This window comes from Tachypleus tridentatus, chromosome 10, assembly GCF_004210375.1.
Source record: "Tachypleus tridentatus isolate NWPU-2018 chromosome 10, ASM421037v1, whole genome shotgun sequence".
NCBI classification, from domain to species: domain Eukaryota; kingdom Metazoa; phylum Arthropoda; class Merostomata; order Xiphosura; family Limulidae; genus Tachypleus; species Tachypleus tridentatus.
In genome coordinates, this window is record NC_134834.1 from 136,476,880 (window position 1) to 136,499,703 (window position 22,824).

The 22,824-nt window shown below is 36.7% G+C and overlaps 1 protein-coding gene across 2 annotated transcripts in view; it reads left to right on the forward strand.

The window, feature by feature from the left end:
* Window positions 1-22,824, forward strand: part of LOC143230414 (uncharacterized) — a 57,721-nt gene that overhangs the window by 24,043 nt on the left and 10,854 nt on the right. For both annotated transcript variants that reach the window (XM_076463927.1, XM_076463928.1), the window contains exons 4-5: window positions 20,567-20,929; window positions 21,617-21,793. In XM_076463927.1, coding sequence (XP_076320042.1) covers window positions 20,567-20,929; window positions 21,617-21,793 — 540 coding nt within the window. The remainder of the gene's footprint in view (window positions 1-20,566; window positions 20,930-21,616; window positions 21,794-22,824) is intronic.

Genomic DNA, 22,824 nt, shown 5'->3' on the forward strand with positions numbered 1-22,824 from the left:
GAGAAGAAAACTTGGCAACATAAGTGATATATTTCACAAAACATAACATTTTTTGTTGTCTTAGTATCCATTCAGACAACGTATATTTCACAACTATCAAACGGGACCCCTGGAAATTTATATATATATATATATATTTATTTAGGGGGTACACACGGTTGTTCCACATTTTAATAAATGATTTCCCCTGAGTTGGAAGCTGCTTATTTTCTTGCCCTCGTATCTTTATCTCAAGACTTGTTCGGTTTTATATATTATTTTGTATGTGGTAGTGCATTTCATACTCAATACTCAATTATTTACACTATTATACTTTGTAGATAGATACGTTTCTGTCTAAGTGAATTACTTTGGTTTAAACATGATTTATTTATTGTCATTCACATACAGTGTATCTAATATTGCAAGTGTCATAATTAATAAATAACATTGAAATAAGTACACAAAACATTGATAGTTATAATAATTTGATACTTATTTATTATTCATGATATATTTAGTCAAAGAACAAAGGAGAATTTTTAAAATTTCACTGACTTCATTAAGGTTACCTTTCACAACACCTGACTGACATACTGAGGTGTTCATCACATGTCTCTTCAGCAACATCTGTGTCAAGCAATGGTGAAACATTCTTAACCAATTACAGGTGATGATTCACCATCTCCTTTATGTAGATTTCTACACTACTTTACATCACAATTTGAAACCTGTGTTCAGTACTCATGGTGGGCAGAACATAGATAGCCCTTTGTGCAGCTTTGTGCTTAATAATCTACATTAATATACACTACAATTTGAATCCCGAAAATTTTGAAAATTTGGAATGCGTAAAAGGGCTTCTTTGGTGCTTTAGTGTGGTTGGTCTGGGAACAACACTCAAAATTCATTCATTATACAAATCTTGAGATACTGAATGTACTGTAAAATAATTATATTTGTAGGCTGCATGATTTATTGTTATAAAAATAACTGTGATAGAAATTATATTACCTCCCGCTAGTACAGCGGTATGTCTCCGGATTTACAACGCTAAAATCAGGGGTTCGATTCCCCGCGGTGGGCTGAGCAGATAGCCCTTTGTGGCTTTGCTATACCACAAACACACAGAAGTTATATTAAATCAGCCATCATTCAGGTTTAAATTATAGCAAAACAGATGGTTTAGAATGCACAATTACAATATGGTTGTAATGTAATGTTTTTTTTTTATGATTATTGAAGATTAGAGTCAGCAATTTCATCGACATTAGAGCTGAATAATTCACTATTTTGACATTTGGGTAATTGAATGAAGCGAACGCACCACCTTTTTTTACCTTTCCTCCCCTTCTATTTCCTTTTAAATCAACTTAATACTACCCACAATACGCTCGTAGCTTTTGACCGTTGCTATAGTAACTTTCTGACAGCTGCAGCAGTAGTAACCGCGTGACAGGTGAGAACGCGTGAGCACGTGACCAGCTATTGAGTATTTGTGTGATGTCCGCGTTTTCAAGTAACGTAGAAGAGGTTGAAACTACATTGTTGCTACCTCAACTACTATATACAAGAAGTATAATACGCAGATGTAAATAGTCCATCATTCACGAACAAAACACTCCACCCAGACAGATGGCGTTTTTTTCATTGTTCACGTCATGTTCCACAAATGTGTTGATGTGATAGTAGTCGATGGTTTCGCAGTCTTTCTTAAAAATAAATGAAAACTAATTTTAATTTCCTTTATAACTTGTTTTCATGTATATCTTATTTGATTTGGTTCGCTAAAATATTAAAGTGGCAACAATATTTTTCTTTCTTGTTAAAAACAGTTTTGACAGCACCACGTTTAGTTTTCCAATGTACCTTCTGTCTATACTTTTTTTTTCCACATAGGAAAGTATTACAGGCTGTTTCAAGGGTTAATGTATTGTTAACATTATCGAAACTATTTTATAAACCTAAGGCTCAATTAAACACGGCCGATTAGAGTAATAAAATTAATGACAACACTGATATATGCTTTTTGGTATCCATTTTTGTTACAGTATTCTACAGCTGAACTTCATGTGAGCCCCCTAGTCTGCAGGTTAATGGTTATAAAAATCTGGGTTTCAATACCCGTGGTGAATAGTTATCAAAAACCGCCTGCACCCTCACATAATATCTCAACAATAAGTACGTGTAAAAGTAATCACTGAGGATAAGAGTTGAAACTTTATTTTTACTTCCTTCCTGTGTTGAATAACACACAAGCCTCGTTAAACAATGTAGATATTTGTGATCCCATGTTCATTCTAAAAATCTGTAGTATTTTGTAGGATACATAAAAATATTGCTATCTAGGTCAAGCTTTCACATTGTGTTATATATATTTTGAAATGCTGTCTGGAGAGCAAAAGGGAATTCCTAAGAATCTTATTAAATTTGTAGCTGTTTTATAAAAGGAGTACAGGTTGATTCCGCAAGATTTGTACCAACGCGTTACTCACAGCTCAGGCAGTTAAAATGAGGCTACAGCCGTTAAAACGACACTTGCTCATTCGAATTTAAGATGTGATGTTGTAATAAGGTAGTACTGTATGATTTATTCTTATCTAGTCGAACTTTAATTCGCTATCTTAGGCCCGGCATGGCCAAGCGTGTTAAGGCGTGCGACTCGTAATCTGAGGGTCGCGGGTTTGCATCCCCGTCGCGCCAAACATGCTCGCCCTTTCAGTTGTGGGGGGCGTTTTAATGTGACGGTCAATCCCACTTATTGCCAGTTTATACATTCGTTGGTAAAAGAGAAGCCCAAGAGTTGGTGGTGGGTGGTGATGACTAGCTGCTTTCCCTCTAGCCTTACACTGCTAAATCTAGCACCGATAGCCCTCGAGTAGCTTTGTGCGAAATTAAAAACAAACAAACAAACAATTCGCTATCTTAGAGAAAATTGACTTCCGGTCTATTCACCTAACCCAGTTCAAAGTTTGATGTTAGTTTATCCGTATTTGAATAACTGTTTATTTAATTTGGATAATTGGTCACATGTTACATTTTTCGTGGCACAGTTTTTATTCTCTAATTCCTTTAACAGAACTTGTATATATTGTGCTTTGTTCCTTTATAACTTCGTTATTTCTCACAAATATATTCACATGCCAATATTCTGAATCTTACAGTATTTTGTATATACTTATCCATTTTTTAACCTTGCCGATTCTGTTGGGTATTTACATCTACCGTTATTTTGAAGCTTCTATGGGTACCTTGTCTATTTTATAACCTTGTTGATTATGTTATTTATTTACATATTTTAATATTCAAAACTTCTTCTGTTAATTATTTATATATGCCATTATTCTAAATCCTCTTCTGTTATTTATACATTCAAGTATTCCAATCCTCTTTTATTAATTATTTATACATCTGAGTATTATAAATCCTGTTCTGTTAGCTATATATATATAACTACCACTAACCTAATTCTTCTTCCGTTAGTTTTTTACACATTCCAGTATTCTAATCTTCTTATTGTAATTGTTTATACATGTCATTATTATAATCCTCTTCTATTAGTTCTTTATACATGTCGATATTATAATGCTCTTCTGTTAGTTACTTATACATGCCAGTATTATAATCCTCTTCTGTTAGTTGTTTATATGCCAGTATTCTTATGCTCTTCTGTTAGTTACTTATACATGCCAGTATTATAATCCTCTTCTGTTAATTGCTTATACATGTCAGTATTCTAATCCTCTTCTGTTAGTTGTTTATACATGCCAGTATTCTAATCCTCTTCTGTTAGTTGTTTATACATGCCAGTATTCTAATCCTCTTCTGATAGTTGTTTATACATGCCACTGTTCTAATCCTCTTCTATTAGTTGTTTATATGCCAGTATTCTAATCCTCTTCTGATAGTTGTTTATACATGCCGGTATTCTAATTCTCTTCTGTTATTTAGATATGCCAGTAGCCTATTCCTCTTCTGTTAATTATTTACACATGCTATTATTCCAAATCCTCTTTTGTTATTTATTTATACAAGCCACTATTCTGAGGCTTATGTGAGTACTTGCCCCCTTTACACGTATACATCTTGAAATATTTCTGACAAACTGAGGAACCTATTCTTTTTTTGAGTTATGAACTTAAAAACAAATGTGTGGGTGGATGCTATAATAAATGGTAAAAATATCCTAACTTTCATAGAACATATTTATAACATATTATAACAGTATTAATTATTTCCTCACCATAAGTTTTGTATAATCTTACAACATATATACTTGAAACATGATATATACTCTGTTACCGTCGGGGTGATTTTGTATGAATAGGTAGCGGAAAAGATAGTGGCGGTAGAGGTGCTTCTGTTAACAGTTTTCAAAATCCAGGTCTTAATGTTCTTATACTGTGTGGGCCCGGCATGGCCAGGTGGGTTAAGGCGTTCGACTCGTAATCTGAGGGTCGCGAGTTCGAATCCCTGTCGCACTAAACATGCTCGCCATTTCAGCCGTGGGGGCGTCAAAATATAACGGTCAATCCCACTATTCGTTGATAAAAGAGTAGTCCAAGAGTTGGTGGTGGGTGATGATGACTAGCTGCCTTCCCTCTAGTCTTACATTGCTAAATTAGGAACGGCTAGCGTAGATAGCTCTCATGTATCTTTCCTCGAAATTCCAAAACCAAACAAAAAATAGAAACCTGATACTGTGTTTTACGTGATTAATTAATAGATGGTTATTGGCCCCGTAAATTTCTAACGGGCCGAAGTTGAAAGGTCCCGGATCAAAGTAGGAAGTTGGAATAATTAACAAAAACGTCTTTTCATATTATTCTTATGATTACTATTCAGCTGGATTTCTTTAATTATTAATGCAATACTGGCAGCCTTTTTTATTGCATAACTCTAGAGAGTGATAGCTAGTTTTTTTGGTGTAATGACGTGGCGCTATTTATGAATATAATTAACGTTAACTTACATTAACGATAACAAATGTTCAGTAACGACAATAATGGGGCGGATGGGGTTGGAAATACTCCACTAACATGTCCGTTGTTCCAAATTATCATCCCACAAAGTTTGATTGAGAATGACCCAGAGACAAGGAGTAATTACATAACGGACAAATAAGATAAACACGCATATTTTTGTGTTTTATATAGAGAGAGATTGTGTTCTCAAATACTTACATATTCCATGAATCGAGAAGTGAAAGCAAAAGAGAATATGCTATAATATTTTAACCACACTACATTTGCTGTATCAAGTGCCAACGAAGACTTTCGCCCGTTATCAGGGCTTATCAGACCGGCTGAGATAGAGACCCCCTACACTTTATCTCTTTATCATTAAGATGACTGTTATTTTTTCGTTTATATGAATTAATTTCTTTTACTGTTACTGAACAGTGGAATACTGTTTTCTGTTTAAGTAGTTGAAAATCGATGTGAATAAATCAATCTTTATTTCTTTTAGTTACGCTGATATAATCAGTTTTATTATTTCTGATACTGAGCGTCAAGCTGATGTCAGTGAAGTTCTACTCCCAGCTACACATGATTTTTGAAATCATTCACCAGTTACGTACCTTCTTTACAGCCTATGAGAATAGAATCCCCTCGGTGTGGATTCCTGTACGTGGTGAGGGGACCTCCCAGGGAAGGTTCTGTTCTATCTGGTTACCTTCTCTGGGATCTAAACATCCACCCACGTGTTTGCCGTGCGTGGCGACCCGTGAAGGGGAGGAGAGGATCCTAGTGGTTGAGGGGTCCAACCCTAACACACCACTTTGGCCTCGAATTCCTGTAGACGGGCGGCCTTTGGGTGGCCCCCCTTGGGTCAATCGGCTGGTCCACTTGGGCTAGAGTCAACCAAGTACCAGTGTTTGAAGTTCTCAACGGGTGTTGTGGACATTGTGCCTGATGCTGGTGTTTGGGTATAGTGCTCACGAAACACTGGCGTTGCTGCATTGTCCTTGCATGACTTTGTAGTGCGTCCCCTTGTAGGACTCCATGGTGGGTGGGGTCACTGGGTACCGAAATTTTTTCTTTTTTCTTATGGATCCTCCAAAAAATTTAAATAAAATTGTAAAAAAACAGTCAATGGGTAAGCGACCACGTCTTGAATACTCAGAACAGCAATCTTCAACATCAGTAACACACGTACCTCATTTTCCTATATTACATTCTCTTTCGGAAAAACCTTTAGGGCAAATGTCCCCTTTTTTTATTCAAAAGGGACTAGAGGGACTTGCTAGCTCTCCAAAGTCAGTAAAGAAACTTCGATCTGGTGACATATTGGTTGAAACATCCACATCCCAACACAGCGAACTCCTCTTGAATTCAAAGGCAATTGGGGATATACCTATTGAGGTTACACCCCATGCTACCTTGAATTCTTCACGAGGAGTTATTGTTGAAAGGGATTTGAAGAACGTTCCCGAGTCAGAGATTCTCGCTGGTCTCTCCACTCAAGGAGTTTCTGCAGTGAGGCGCATCTCCACTCGCAAAGATGGAGTTACACTGCCAACAAATACCCTCGTTTTAACATTTACTTCACCATGTGCACCTACCACCATCAAGGCAGGTTATCTCATTTGCAGGGTTCGGCCATACATACCAAACCCTCTTCGATGTTTCCAATGTCAGAGATTCGGCCACTCAAAGACATCTTGTCGTGGTTCCCTGACATGTGCTCGTTGTGGAGGCAAGGACCACGATGCCTATGACTGTGACATGAACCCACATTGCGTAAACTGCAATGGTTCTCACCCCTCTTACTTTCATTCTTGCCCAAAATGGTTGGAGGAAAAAGAGGTGCAGCGTTGAAAACGACACATAACATTAGTTATCCTGAGGCTCGGAAATTGCTGTCCACAACTCCATCTAAGACATATGCTGCTGCACTTCATTCCACAACTACAGTGGGAGTGCAGACAGGTCTCTCTGTGCCTCCAAGAGAATCGTTTTCAAAACAAATGAAAAGCCTTTTGACCTCCGTGGTTAAAAAGATTGATGAATCGACTTCCACACCCATCTCTGTTCCTCCCATACCTTCCAACAAACCTCAAGATCCACGTCCTTCAGTTTCAAATACAGGCATTTCTTCTGATACATCTTTTTCTCCCACCACAAGAGACAAAACAATTATTCGTTTGCGTCCTCAGTCACTGGATTCCCCTTCGAATAACAAAAAACCTGCCCACCCGACCCAGAGCAGGATCCATGGAGGTTGATAGACCTCCTCCGACTAAAGACAGTAAAGAAAAAAGACGTGGTCGTAAACCGAAGGGTTCTCCAGCCACTTCACCTACCCGTTCTTAAAAATGGCCACCTTGATACAATGGAACTGTCGAGGTTTACGTTCTAATCTGGATGATATCAAAACGCTGATTGCTTCCTACCATCCTTTACAAGAAACATTTCTCAAAACTGCTGATACTGTCTCCATTCGGCAGTTTTCTCTGTACAGAAATGACAGGTTGTGTGATGGTCGAGTACATGGAGGGGTGGCACTGTTGGTTGATCAACAGTTCATCAATTGACTAAAGATAAATGCCATCACTGAACAACTCCCTCTCACTGTTGCGAATGGGCTGTATGTCGACGACTTTCACATCTCATGTCAGTCGTCAAACATGAGATATATTGAGCGGCAACTACAAACTACCCTCAATTGTGTACGGAAATGGACTCTGGCGAACGGCTTTAATTTCTCTCTCTCCAAAACTGTATGCATGCACTTTTGCCGTCGACGGGGTATTCACCCTGATCCTGAACTTCATATCGGTGAAGTTTTGCTGCCAGTGGTCCCGGAGACCAAGTTCTTGGGGCTTATCTTTGATCGTAAACTGACCTTTATACCACACTTAAAGCAGCTTTGGGTCAAATGCACAAGAGCACTGAACATCCTCCGTGTTCTCTCTTCTACCAGTTGGGGGGGGGGCAGATCGCTGTTCATTGTTAAAGGTATATCGTGCTCTTATTAGATCGAAACTCGATTATGGATCAATGGTCTATGGCTCTGCCAGACCCTCGGCCTTAAAGATGCTGGACCTCATTCATCACCAAGGACTTCGATTCTGCACTGGGGCTTTCCGTACCTCTCCAGTTCAAAGTATATACATTGAATCTCATGAACCTTCTCCACACCTTCGCCGTTTGCAACTATCTTTAGAATATACTTCGAAACTTCATTCCTTACCAAAGCATCCCACCTGGAAATGTGTTTTCCTTCCTCGGTGGGCAGTACTTTTTCAGAATAGACGATCTGTCATTGCTCTGTTTGGCCTTCGCATCCGGGCGCAATTGGATGAATTGGGTCTGTCCTTGGATAACATTGCAGATTCCACAGGTCGGCCCATCCCAACATGGCTTATTACAACCCCCAAATGTGACCTTTCTTTCAGTCACCTAAAAAAGGCAGATACTCCAGATTGGAAGTACCGTCTTTTATTCAATGAATATCTTTCAAACAATCATTCAGTTCCCATTTATACAGATTGTTCCAAATCAGGCAATTCAGTGGGCTCTGCTATGGTTTGCTATGGGTCAGTAATTTCGCGCAGAATCCCTTCTACAGCTTCTGTGTTCACTGCTGAACTGTATGCCATATCTCTTGCCCTGGATCATATTGCAGCTGAGCAGTACTCCAACTGCACTATTTATACTGATTCGCTTAGTTCTATACTTGCCTTGGAATCGCTACACGTTAGCTCACATCCTATTCTCGCTGATATTCGAAACTGACTGGCCCATTTCTCATTAGCAGCTACTTCAATCCAGTTTTTATGGATACCAGGCCATGTTGGTATTTGCGGGAACGAGCTTGCAGACATGGCAGCTAAATATGTCTGCTTCAGCACCATCACTCTTATGCCTATTCCGTACATGGACTATGGTGTTGTCTTCAAGGCTCGGATCCGTGCCAGCTAGCAGTCCACTTGGAGTGAGCAACGCGACAACAAACTTTTTCAAATCAAACCCAATTCTCGTTACAATTCTCAACGACGGCAATATTTTAAACATATTTTTTCCCAGGGTCAGTCTGTAACATTGGACAGAGTTATTAGTGATGGTGACTCTGTCCACCTTAATAATGTTTTTAATTTTTTAATGGCCATTAATCTTTTTAATCTCATTTAAGTGTTGCATATTTATTCATTACACATTTTAATTGTGGTTCCTTTTCTACAGTTTTAATCTCTCTCATTCAAGTTGACATTGGACAATGGCCAGAACATTAAATAACTCGACACCAGGACTGGAAAGGCCAACTTCAGGTGACTAACGCTACTGTTTGAACTATCCGTTTGAACTACTCGTTAGTCGTCCTGGCGAGTTGTTATTATACTTTTGCTGCATATCATTTCACACTTTTACTACTTTACTTTTTAGTACTGGCCATATTGACTCATAACCCGGAACCAGGACTGGAAAGACCAACTTCAGGTGACTGACGGTGGTTTTTATACTTACCTGTTAGTCTTCCTGGCGGGTTATGATCATTACTATTCTGCTACAGGTAGTCCTTTACAACTTTGTTGACTGGATGTCAACATTGGTTTTTATGCCATTTTCTGTTTTAATTGCCGTTTTGTTTTCACCTTCATTTACTTTTACAAATTTTACTCCATTTACTTGACTTTATCTTGTTACTGGACATTTGGCTACTCATTGTTACAATTTTGCTATGTCTGTTTTAAAACTTCTATTCTTATACATTTTGATACTGGTTGCTATGACACATAACCCGGAACCAGGACTGGAAAGACCAACTTCAGGGGACTGATGGTGGTTCTTGAACTTACCTGTTAATCTTCCTGGCGGGTTATGATCATTACCTTTTTGCTAGAGTAAATACCTTACAACTTCTTATACTCTGCCTTCTATCTTAACATTGTAGACTAGGTGTCAACATTGGTTTTATACTTTTTTGTTTTACCTTCATTTCCATTTATGTCTATTACTACATTTATTTATTTTTTTATTTTTTTTACATTTTTACCGAATGTCTGGCACAGATAGCCTCGCTGCCTTGTGCCATAAAACACTAAATCAATCAATCAATCAATCAATGAGAATAGAATTTACATCTATAATTTTCTTTTTGTCAATTTAGGATTGTTTCCGATATTACAGAATGTCCTATTTATATCAGGTATTTTTATTTTTGTGTCAGAAAGTTTGTTATTGTTGTTTCTTATCAAGCACAAAGCTACACAGAGCTATCTATCTCTTCCCACCAGCGGCAGTGAAACGTGGTTTCTAGCAGTACAAGTCTGTAGACATGCCACTGGGGGGATGAGGCACGAAACTGTCATTAAACCCGTTTTTGATCTTCTATTTTATACTATTCGCAGGTTGTGTTTAATTGTTTAGGTGGTTAGATTTTACTCAATTCATAAAATATTTTAAGCAATGTTTAATTAACGAAACAAAGGATGATAGAAAAATGGATTGGATCGAGAATTATAAGCTCATTTAGAACCTTTTAGTTATATATTACTGATTAACTAGCTGAAGTACCCATCCATGGACAGAAGTTATGTAAATTCATGGTTAATGAAAGGTTATCTTAAGTCATGATAAGTTGCTTCTCTAAAGTGTAATTGTATAAAACGTAAAAACGCCCGTAGAAACTGCAAAATATAAATCGTGAAATCGCAACAGTACATGTAATTTCGCATGGATCTAGCAAACCTTCATGTCAGTTTTACTGAAAATCCATCAACAGGGATGAAGTAGTGGTAAAAAAACACTAAAACACAAAATGCAAAACTGATAATTTGTATGCATCTCCCCATGGACCCAATAAACCCTATAACAAATGTTGATGAAGATCTATATACATCCTGCAAGTTGCATGGAGATACAACAGATAGTACTATTATATTTATAGAGTTATGTTTTATTTCACTAGCTTTAATATGATATCGGTTAGTACAATAATGAATCAGACGTTTAGAGTTATTAAGCTATGGTTTTAAAATTAAAAACACAACCACAATTTGGAACTTTTCAACTTTACTGACGGTTTCAGTGATAATAGGCGCAATAATGTCTGAACAAAGGTACCATCCTTTTTTGACCTAACTTACTACTCTTAGTGTGTCCTCTTAACTGAATAAAAACAATTCATGTATGGCTTCACGATTTAAACAATGTTTGTTTGTTTGAATTTCGCTTAATACTCCACGAGGGCTATTTGCGCTAGCTGTCCTTGATTTAGCAGTGAAAGGCTGAAAGGAAATCAGCTAGTGATCACTAACCAACACCATCTCTTGGGCTACTATTTTATGAACGAGCAGTGTGACTGACCGGGGATTCAATGTAGAATTATACACGGAGTATTCTCTACGTTAAAACACTTTTTTTTTATCTGAGTGTTTTCGGCCCTCTTGCTTCCCCAGTGGCTCTTTTACTGGAGTCCTTATTGGGCAACAAGGTTCCTTTTTTTACATTTTACATACCCCACTCGAAAACTCGCAGATAAAACTATTTGAACGTGTACAATAAATTGTTCATTCTATATATTAATGTACCTACTTTATGAGTCTTAAAAACACTTTATGGGATAAATAACTTTCCTCTCTGTTTTTTTGTTTTCTCTTACACTGCTTGTGGTTATCATACCTAGTCTATAAAACCGAGAGTTCTTGGTTCGCGCCTCATTTCCTAGTTGTAAAAGATATTCGCTCCGCAGTTGGGAACTTTGGCTATACTATAGAAATGACGGCCAAATTTCACTATTCGGCCAGACAAACGTTTTCTTTTTAGCCTCTCGCTTCAACATTCAGGACAGTCTAAAACATACAAATTCCTTTCTTTATTTCAAAGATGTCTCCTATCTTAATATTTCGTATTTATGAAACTTCATTAAGCGAGAGTCTGTTTGGGATTTACAATGAATTGGGTGTTCACAAGAGTAAAATAACACAATACCATTAGTGTCCGAAGCACTTCTAGTATAACCAAGCAGCGTTGATCGTGAGTTGTATCTAGTCTTGTATCATCAATCTAATATGTGCATCAAACCAAAGTTTTGAATCTTTTTTTATTTTCTGGGAGTGGTTCATTATTTTTCTTCTTTAAATATTGATAGATACGAATATTTTACTTCTGTAATATATTTAGGGCTACTCATTAGCAAAACATATCGTTATGACATACAAAAGCATGTCTAGTGTATCATATTTAGAATAAAAGAAACCATATAACATCTGCACTGATATTGAAAAATTAATTCATTGTTTGCAATAGAACAAGCACGTTGTATGAGGTCAGTAGTACGAGAAACCAAAATTTGAGGCTACATTAAATCAAGCAAACGCTCGTTTATCAAACACAACTTGGTGTTTTACAAGTAGTTGAGGAAAAAAAATCACTGATTACCTGCAGTACGTTATGTAACACTGGAAAAATAGTAACGTAACAGATGGGTTGGACATAAACTAATGACCGCGATGGATTTTGTACTTAAAGCATGCAAACTCTAGACAATGGGCTTTTTCACATTTCTATTGTGCGTAACTATCTGCGTACGACGTCACAGTTAAGGAAGGCCGAAATCGAATCGTCTTTCTATTATGTAGAAGGAGTTCCTTTGCCTCCGCTCCTTTAGTAAACAAATCTATTTATTGTAAAGTAGTAATCAAATCAAGAAACTAGATATTTTATTGAAGAATTATGTTTTTCATGTTGAACAGACCGTTCAGAAATAAAAAAAAAACTTTTATACAAAACTCTATGCTGCAGCGTTGATATCCCTCTATGTACGAAAAAAAGTAATGAAGTCTACATAAGAGATTGTGTGATTAGATAACACAGCTCTGCGATGGGTTTAGTGTTTTAAAATATTTTACACGCTTTAGAGTACGCAGAATCCATAAATGATATCAATTTTTCTCCATAATTTACACATTTTTCAAAAAACCTTATATGTACTTTTACATTTTATTGAAATCTAGTCACATTTTGTTATGCTTTAAACGTTGACAACCACTGACTGTAGATATCTTTAGTCCATTCACGATACGAGAGACATTGATCGTTCTGGAATCTAAGAGAAACACACCGCTGGTATATAAACGGTTAACAGACCACTTGACGTGTAATGTCTGAATAGTATTTGTTTATGCGGACACTTTGGTGTTACTTTTTTCTTTTCAATATTATTTATTTGTCGTTATGGCAACAACATATTGTTTATGTGACCCAAACGTATTCTGTTATATTTGTGGGGAATTTGTTGTAAAGAAAGAAAGATAATTGTTACATAATTTATACATAAAAAAAGCATATTTCGTATTTTGGAATAAAACTCAGGTACTATGACGAATGGTCTCCGCACAAAGTTTACACCTAGAGACAATGGACGAAAGATGAGAAAATGTCTTTGCCTTTAGAATTGGTTGGTTGGTTGATTTAGTGTTTTATGGCACAAAGCAGCTAGGCTATCTGCGCCAAACGTCCGGTAAAAAGGTAAAAATAAATTAAATGTAGTAAAATACATAAAAGGAAATGAAGGTAAAACAAAACATCATTGAAAAACAGAAAAAGCATAAAACCAATGTTGACACCTAGTCTACAATGTTAAGAGAGAAAGCAGAGTAAAACAAGGTGTAAAGTACTTACTCTAGCAAAATGGTAATGATCATAACCCACCAGGAAGACTAACAGATAAGTTCAAGAACCACCATCAGTCACCTGAAGTTGGCCTTTACAGTCCTGGTTTCGGGTTATGTGTCATAACTTCCATGATCAAAAGGTAAAGTAATAAAAGTTTTAAAAGACATGCAGCAAAATCGTAATAATAATTAGCCAAATGTCCGGTAAAAAGGTAAAAGTAAAGTAAAAGTAGTAAAATTCATAAAAGGAAATGAAGGTAAATCAAAAAACAGCAATTTAAAACATAAAATGGCATAAAACCAATGTTGACATACAGTCTACAAAGTTGTAAAGGACTTTCTCTAGCAAAATGGTAATGATCATAAAACGCCAGGAAGACTAACAGGCAAGTACCAGAGCCACCGTCAGTCGCCTGAAATTGGTCTTTTCAGTCCTGGTTCCGGTTTATGTGTCATTATGGCCAGTACCAAAAGGTAAAGTAATAAAAGTGTTAAAAGACATGCAGCAAAATCGTAATAATAACTCGCCAGGACGACTAACGGATAGTTCAAACAGCAGCATTAGTCACCTGAAGTTGGTCTTTCCAGTTCTGGTGTCGAGTTATTTAATGTTCTGGCCATTTTCCAATTTCAAATTGAACTAGAGAGATTGAGACTCTTAAATGGGAACCACAATTAAAAAGGTATAATGAATAAATATAAAACACTTAAATGAGATTAAAAAGATTAATGGCCATTAAAAAACTAAAAACTTTATCAAGGTGGACAGTGTCACCATTACCAATAACACTGTTCAATGTTACAGACAAACCCTAGGACAATGTTTAAAATAGTGCCGTCGTTGAGAGTCGTAACGATGGCAAGAAAGTAAAATGTGGCTTACAGTGATTTGAGTGTTACACAAACTACACACTAGTGCAACAGTTCCAGATAAAAGAAAGTTAAAGAAAGTTTTTAAATGAGTTAAAAACTGTGACCAATGCGTAGTCTAGTTAGAACAACTTCCTCCTTCCGAACTTTACGGAAACTAGATGGCCAAAGCCCAATATAGGGTTTTATTTGGAAAAGCTTGTCGCGTTTCTCTCTCCAAGTGGACTGCCATCTGGCACGGAGCCGAGGTTTGAATACAGGATCATAATCCATGTACGGAATAGGCACAGTGGTGATAGTGCCAGAGCAGATAGATTTAGCTGCCGTGTCTGCAAGCTCGTTCCCGCAAATACCAACGTGGCCTGGTATCCAGAAAAACTGGATTGAAGTAGATGTTAATGAAGAATGAGCCAGTCGGTTTTGAATATCAGCGAGAACAGGGTGTGAGCGAACGTGAAGCGATTCCAGGGCCAGTAGAGAACTAAGCGAATCAGTATAAATAGTGCAGTTGGAGTACTGCTCAGCTTCAATATGATCCAGGGAAAGAGATATGGCGTACAGTTTAGCAGTGAACACAGAAGCTGTAGAGGGGATTTTGTGCACAACCACCGAACCGCAACAAACCATGGCTGAGCCCACAGAGTTACCTGATTTGGAACCATCCGTATAAATTGGAATGGAAAGATTGTTTGAAATATGTTCAGTAAAAAAAAAAAAACGGTACTTCCAATCGGGAGTATCTGCCTTTCTCAGATGACTTAAAGAAAGATCACATTTGGGACTATAATAAGTCATGGTGGGATGGGCTGACCAGTGGATTCTGCAATGTTATCCAAGGACAGACCCAATTCATCCAATCGCGCCCGGATGCGAAGGCCAATAGGAGCAATGGCAGATCGTCTGTTCTGAAAAAGTATGACCCACTGAGGAAGGAAAACACATCCCCAAGTGGGATGCTTTGGTAAGGAACGAAGTTTCGAAGAATATAGTAAAGAGAATTGCAAACGGCGAAGGTGCAGAGAAGGTTCATGAGATTCTATGTATAAGCTTTGAACTGGGGAGGTGCAGAAAGCCCCAGTGCAGAGCCGAAGTCCTTGATGATGAATGGGGTCCAGCATCTTTAAGGCCGAGGGTCTGGCAGAGCCATAGACCATTGATCCATGGTGGAGTTTCGATCGAATAAGAGCACGATATATCTTTAACATAGAACATCGATCCGCTCCCCAACTGGTGGTAGAGAGAACACGGAGGATGTTCAGTGCTCTTGTGCATTTGACCCGTAGCTGCTTGATGTGTGGTATAAAGGTCAGCTTACGGTCAAAGATAAGCCCCAAGAACTTGGTATCAGGGACCACTGGCAGCGAAACTTCACCGATACGGAGTTCAGGATCAGGGTGAATACTTCGTTGGCGGCAAAAGGGCATGCAAACGGTTTTAGAGAGAGAGAAATTAAAGCCGTTCGCCGTGGTCCACGTCAGTACACGCTTGAGGGCAGTTTGTAGTTGCCGCTCAATATATCTTATGTTTGACGACTAACACAAGATGTGAAAGTCGTCGACATAGAGTGCGTTTGCAACAGTGAGAGGGAGATGTTCAGTGATGGCATTTATCTTTATACTGAAAAGTGTGACACTCAAAACACAGCCCTGAGAGACTCCAAGCTCCTGTAGAAAAGAAGGGAAAGTGTCGAACCCACACGAACTTGGAATCTCCTGTCCATTAAAAAAATTTTAATAAACATGGGCAAATGGCCACGTAACCCATATATATGGTTGATTTGGCTCTGAAACAACGTCATGAATTTGTGATGATTTCAAGTATCAAATGAAAGGTCTCCTAGCAGTTTCACTGCTTCATCTGCTAAAATATATTGCAATGAAGCTACCATGATTCCAAATGGAACACTGGTATTCATATCACTTCGTATATAGTGCAGTCAAGTACTCTAAAGATCGAATGACAAAGGCTTCGTTTCAATTTTGGCTTATCAAGATCCACCCCTTAATGTGGGATTGTCCATATTCTGTTGTGAGGTGGAAATAAAAGATGCAAATCAGTTTCTTTTCTATCCCATATTAAAAGTAAGAGGGTTGAAAACAATCTGTAGCTGCAGCAGCTCTGATAAGTTAAAGATCAATAGATATTATGAGTTAGGTATGGATACAATCTTTACCAAGTGTAGCTATCAGCTTGCACTCAGGGGTATTGTGGCTGTTTCAGACAACCATGGACTTTGCACTACTTTGAAAGCTTATCATGATACATGCATATAAGATTGAGTGTCTATTGGATACTAAATATGTTATGACTGTCGTTGAATTGCCAGCCACCAATTTAACCAGTTAACATAAACTTTATCCTGGCAAATGGTAAATGGAAATATGCATTTCTGAATTTATTTTGGCGTTGTCACTCACCATATAAAGTCAGTTGTCTTTGAACCATTGATATTTTAAGGATAAACCTCCTACATAAGTTGTTCAGCAAGTTTCATTTTTGCAACAGGTAAAATGAAATGTAGTTCTGCAGAAAACATACCTATTGCTTAAGAGAAAAATGGAATACACAAATGCATATTTAAAAGATGGTTTTAATGTCTCTGAGTGTGCAAGCGATTCTTTATGGTGTGCTACAAATGCAGGGTAATGTGTTGTCATTGTCTGCTGTCATGATACATCTTATACGTAAAACACTTTTAAACCAAGAAATGAGGCTACACTTACTTGAATAGTCATCTTTAGGAGTGTTGAGTTTGTTCACATATTACTTCGTAGTTATGAACATTGAACTCTCAACTTTCAGGCAGATAGAATCAGTATGAACAACGTGGTGGTAGATGAAGTAATAAAGAACTACTGAGATTGATGGTTGAGGACTGTGTTACCAATATGACCTCAGCACAGAGACAGTAAATAAGCGAACTGCTCATAAATTTGATAATGTGTGTACGTGGGATTAAGTGGCCAGCTGAGTAAAACACGAATCAAACATACCTTCAGCACATAAGCAATTCGCTTATGTTGGCAGTTTGGTAATAATTCGCTGTTTCTACTTGGTTTTATCAAACAAACTAGTTTTATACATTTTATATTCATATCTGTGCGACTTCACCATTTTCTAATAGATATGTATGGTGTGTGTATATCTTCATGAATATTTAAGCATGCAAATAAACTTTAAGATATCTCTAAGGTTCTTACAAGAGTCATAAAACAGGTAACAGGTATGTATCATACACTTGCTTGTTCGTTTGTTTAACGTTAAGCACAGTATTGTATATGGGGCTATCCTGCTGTGTTTATCATGGGTACGGACACCTGGCATTTAGCATTGTAAGCCTCAGACTTATGGGTATTTATGGATGGAGGGGAGCACTACATAATACTCACCACAAATATCTTACTCAAAGGTGTAGAGTTTATATCAGGGCAATAAAATAGAATGCTACCTCGCAATCAAAGGTGTCATTTTTACAAATAGCGGTAATTTTTGTCTTTGGTGTGTACCTGTTGTACATGTACATGTACAGGTAAAGCGATACGATATGAGATGACTATCAGTTAAGATGTGTTTTAGTGAATGAGATGACCGTCAGTCAAGATGTGTTTTAGTGAATGAGATGACCGTCAGTTAAGATGTGTTTTAGTGAATGAGATGACTGTCAGTTAAAATATATTTTAGTGAATGAGATGACTGTCAGTTAAGATGTGTTTTAGTGAATGAGATGACTGTCAGTTAAGATGTGTTTTAGTGAATGAGATGACTATCAGTTAAGATGTGTTTCAGTGAATGAGATGACCGTCAGTTAAGATGTGTTTTAGTGAATGAGATGACTGTCAGTTAAAATATATTTTAGTGAATGAGATGACTGTCAGTTAAAATGTGTTTTAGTGAATGAGATGACTGTCAGTTAAAATATATTTTAGTGAATGAGATGACTGTCAGTTAAGATGTGTTTAGTGAATGAGATAAGTGTCCAATTCACAGTCATTTCGTTCATTAAAATACATTTTAAGTGACGATCACTGCTAACCTATTCGAAATCAGATTGACCATTTATACTTCATAAACACTCAGTAATAATGAAGTAGTACTGTCGCTGGCACAAGATAGTGCAGAACATGTAATAATGTATGCAAGTTGTGGACTGACGACTTCTAACTACAATCACTGCTCGACATAAAAAAGAACTGCTTGCAATAGTTGTAGTACTTGTTAAACACTTTTTGTGCTGTACATATGGACAAGAGTTTATAATTATAATGGATCTTGCATTATTGATACATCTTATGAACTTTAAGAAAATCTAAGGTATGGTAATACATTGGATAATAATGTTACAAAATTACAATTCCATTAGGAAGCAGTGTCTGGATCGGAAACATTGAAATTATAGTGGACTCTCCCACAAATCACTCAGAAGGATCGTGTCATGACATGTCGATTTAGTTGCACTAGAATTCAGGCCAACGATGTCCTCTGTATATTGTAAAAGATGCAACCAATTAGCGACCCTCATAAAATTCACCACGATGAAGACAAATTTCATGTTAAATAACCACAACTATATACAAACAAATGGCCTAAGCATGGGCAATCCAGTATCACCAGTTATAGCCAATATTTTTATGACACAAGTTGAAACACAGGTAATTAACACAACATTACATCCACCACTATAATGGTACAGATATGTAGACGACACGATTGCGGGATTCACATCCACAGAACACACTTAATTTTTTCAATCACATTAACTTCACATGCGAACAGGTAGAAAACAATCAATTATCATTTCTTAACCTCAAAATTACAAGATTCGATACACAATTTAAAGCAGAATCCACCGAAAATCACCCATACTGGACTATACATTCCTTGGGACTCAGCACATGAAACAAAACAAAAACTCAACATACTAAGAAACCAAATAAACACAGCCATAAAACTATGCTCACCAGATAAAATTAACGACGAATTAGACAAAATAAAACAATACTTCATCAACATCGACAAGTTTTCTCCACAAACCGTAGAAAACATTATACGCACAAAACTAGACAAAAAGCAAAATCAACTAACAAAAGTAAATATATCCCACGAAGTAAAAAATCACGAAACCATATACTGCTGTATACCGTATATTCCCGACATCAGCAGAAAAATAACCAACATTCGGCAAAAACTGGTAACAAAATATGACATTCCAGTTAATACCAAATTTATTCAAAAACCAGACACAAAACTAAGGTCTATGCTATGTAAAAACTACACTGACAAACACCACACCAACTTTATTTATAAAATATAATGTGATAACTGCCACGACTTCTATATTGGATAAACAAGTAGAAGAATGGATACCAGATTCAAAGAATACAAAAAGTCATCTTCACATGTTTTCGAACACTGCATATCAAATAAACACAACATATCCATAGAAAACACCCAAATACTAAATAAACAAATGCAAAATTGAAGAAGCCTAACTTATGCAACAACTCAAGCCCAAAATAAACCAATACAAAGGAACACCTTTATACCAATATTAATAAATATATCCAACATCTGAACACGCCCTCTACATTCCTACATTCAATTACATAACCGCCTTCAAGCATGTGATCAGCTATTGGTCGGTAGCCCTTTCTTTCTTTGTGAACTTGACGATGACCGAAGAAGGTCAGAACGTTGTTCGCTCATCTACATAGTGCTTTCTCTACCCATACCAGCCGTTTTTACATGTATAATTTTCTCTAGAAGTGGATTTTCTCGTCACCACGGATTAAATACACAGTTTATATATTTACACATATATAAAACTTCAAAGAAGTATTTGAAGTTCTGTTCATTTTGTTCCTTGCAGAAGTAAGAGTAATGTTTGTCTGTTTGAATATGGATGGTGCTTGAGAATATGATGACAAATCTACTGTTTTGTTACATTTTGGTTTGTTTAGAAATATAAATCAAATAGGCTTATCGCAACTTTAATTGTTGGAAATATTTATATCTAATTAACAGTATGGAATTATTTCAGATTTTAGTTTCGTTACACAACACGTTTGCTTTTAAAGTAACTTAATTTTTTTGCAACAGAAATAGGGGTGAACAAGTATTGTAACACGGAACTCCGTGACCCTGAAGGATACATCGTTTCCCCTGGCTATCCCCACTTCTACCTGAAATTGGAGAACTGCTCGTGGGACATCCAAGCAGGTGACGGTCAAACGATAAGTGTAGAAATTTTGGACGTGTCGTTTAAAGACCCACGCCGCTACCATGATCGATTCATTTGTGACGAAGGTGTCACAGTTATGGAAGGGGGCATTCCGCTAATCTCTGCGTGTGGAGAGTCAGCAGAAGCCCTACAGTATGTCCATTCTCACACCGACCAACTGACAATTCGATTTCAATCCATAAGTTTTAACAACCTCCGCGGATTCCTTCTCAGATACAAAAGTAAGTGCGGATAATGTTCAAGTGTTGTTAACAGAATATCAAAATACAAGTACAAAAATGATTTGAAACATGTTTTTAAAAATAGAAACTGCCAAAGGCTAAGTAATCAATGAAAATATTATAAACGTACTTGTTAACGCGAAAAGAATGTTTAGAACAATATAAGTATAGAGACAATTTGAAACACATTTTTTAATGTGGAGAGAATGGTAAATATTGTGCACGTACGGAGATAATTTTAAACATGTTTGTTATCATAGAGAGAATTTATTAGCAGCCTATGGCGATCCCAAACCTGTTTATTAATATGAATAGATAGTTTCACATTAATTATTATGAATTAGTTGTTCGTTTTATGATTTTTTGTGCAACTGCATTTGTATTTTAAAACAAATCTCTTCCGAATCAAATATATTTTTAAAATGCTTACGTCATCTTGAAAAACATTTAGCATCCGTTGTTTTAATAGGATACGAATTGTACAGTATTTATTATTTATTTCGGGTGTGTGTGTGTGTTTTCCTTACACCAAAGCCACATCTGGCTATCTGCCGAATTCACTGATGAGAATCGAGTCCCTGATTTCCGCTGTACTAGCGGGGGACATTTATTTCATGTCAGTATCATCACTACATAGCGTAATAAAAATTTTGGATTCATTAACCTGATTTTTTTTTTTTTTTTCAGTTCAAGGATGCCCCACTCTACCTTCTCCCACCCTTGGATATCTGGTGTATCGTAATGATAGCTCAGCCTTATACATGTGTTGTAAAGATCACCTGTTTAATGATACGCTTCAAAACTTCCGTTTTCTCTACTGTGTGGATGGAAATCGGTGGAATGCTTCGATGGACAACTGTGTGTGTAAGTAGTTATGCTAATATGTATGTATCGTGAAGAAGACGTTGTTGGCAGCATTTCTAATATCAGATAGTTGTGAGAGAATGGTCTAGCCGTTCAAAATGATGAATTTTGTTTCTGTATTTAAGTTTATTTGTCCGATTCAGAAGCTTTATTGATAAGAAACAATATTCAATCTGTTTAGTTGAACTTTGCAAGGTAATGTTAGCTTGATACTAAAACGAACTTAAACAAAAGCTACTACGACAAGGTTAGAACAAAAAATAAATGCATAAATTATTGAAATGTGACAACAGAAACCTAAAATAAAAATGTTAAACAATTTTAATATAAATTTTTCTAACTTAATAAATACGTGTCTTGCCATGACTTGATGCAAACGTTAATGAATAACAGATCATATATATCAATGTTAATAATTACTTCCATAAATAAACGAATTAGGAAAAAAAATTCCAAAATTAAATACCTCCAATAAGATTATCGACAAAAAATCAGTGATGGTTCGTTCTAACTATATGTCATTAACTAACTCATTTAAAATCCAGGCAGGGATTTTATTTAGTGGTTAGAACATGAGATTGCATCTCATGTGAATAGCTAATTTACATGATCTTTCACAACACTATTAGCTGTACGTCGCCGCTCGGGAAAGCTTGTATTACTTTGATACAAACATACTCAGATTCATTGTGTTCTAGGTAGCAGGTGAGTTAGCGCTTTAATATAACTAAACATTCATAGTTGAAGTAAACGGTAGAACGAACAGTAAACGAAACCATAACAAAGTAAAATAAAATTCGCTAGTTCATAACACGACGGAGAGAGAACCTTGATAAAGTGAGTTTTGGTGTTAACATTTTATCTCGTAGTGAAAGCATATTTGAACCAGTAGCAAATTTTCGAAAAATTTTTCTGAAGAACCCATTCTGAAATACCCCCCTCGGTGACTCAATGGTAAATCTGAGAGATTTTGATACCTGTACCGGGAAAACTATACAGTCCATTGTACAGCTTTGTGCATAACATCAAAT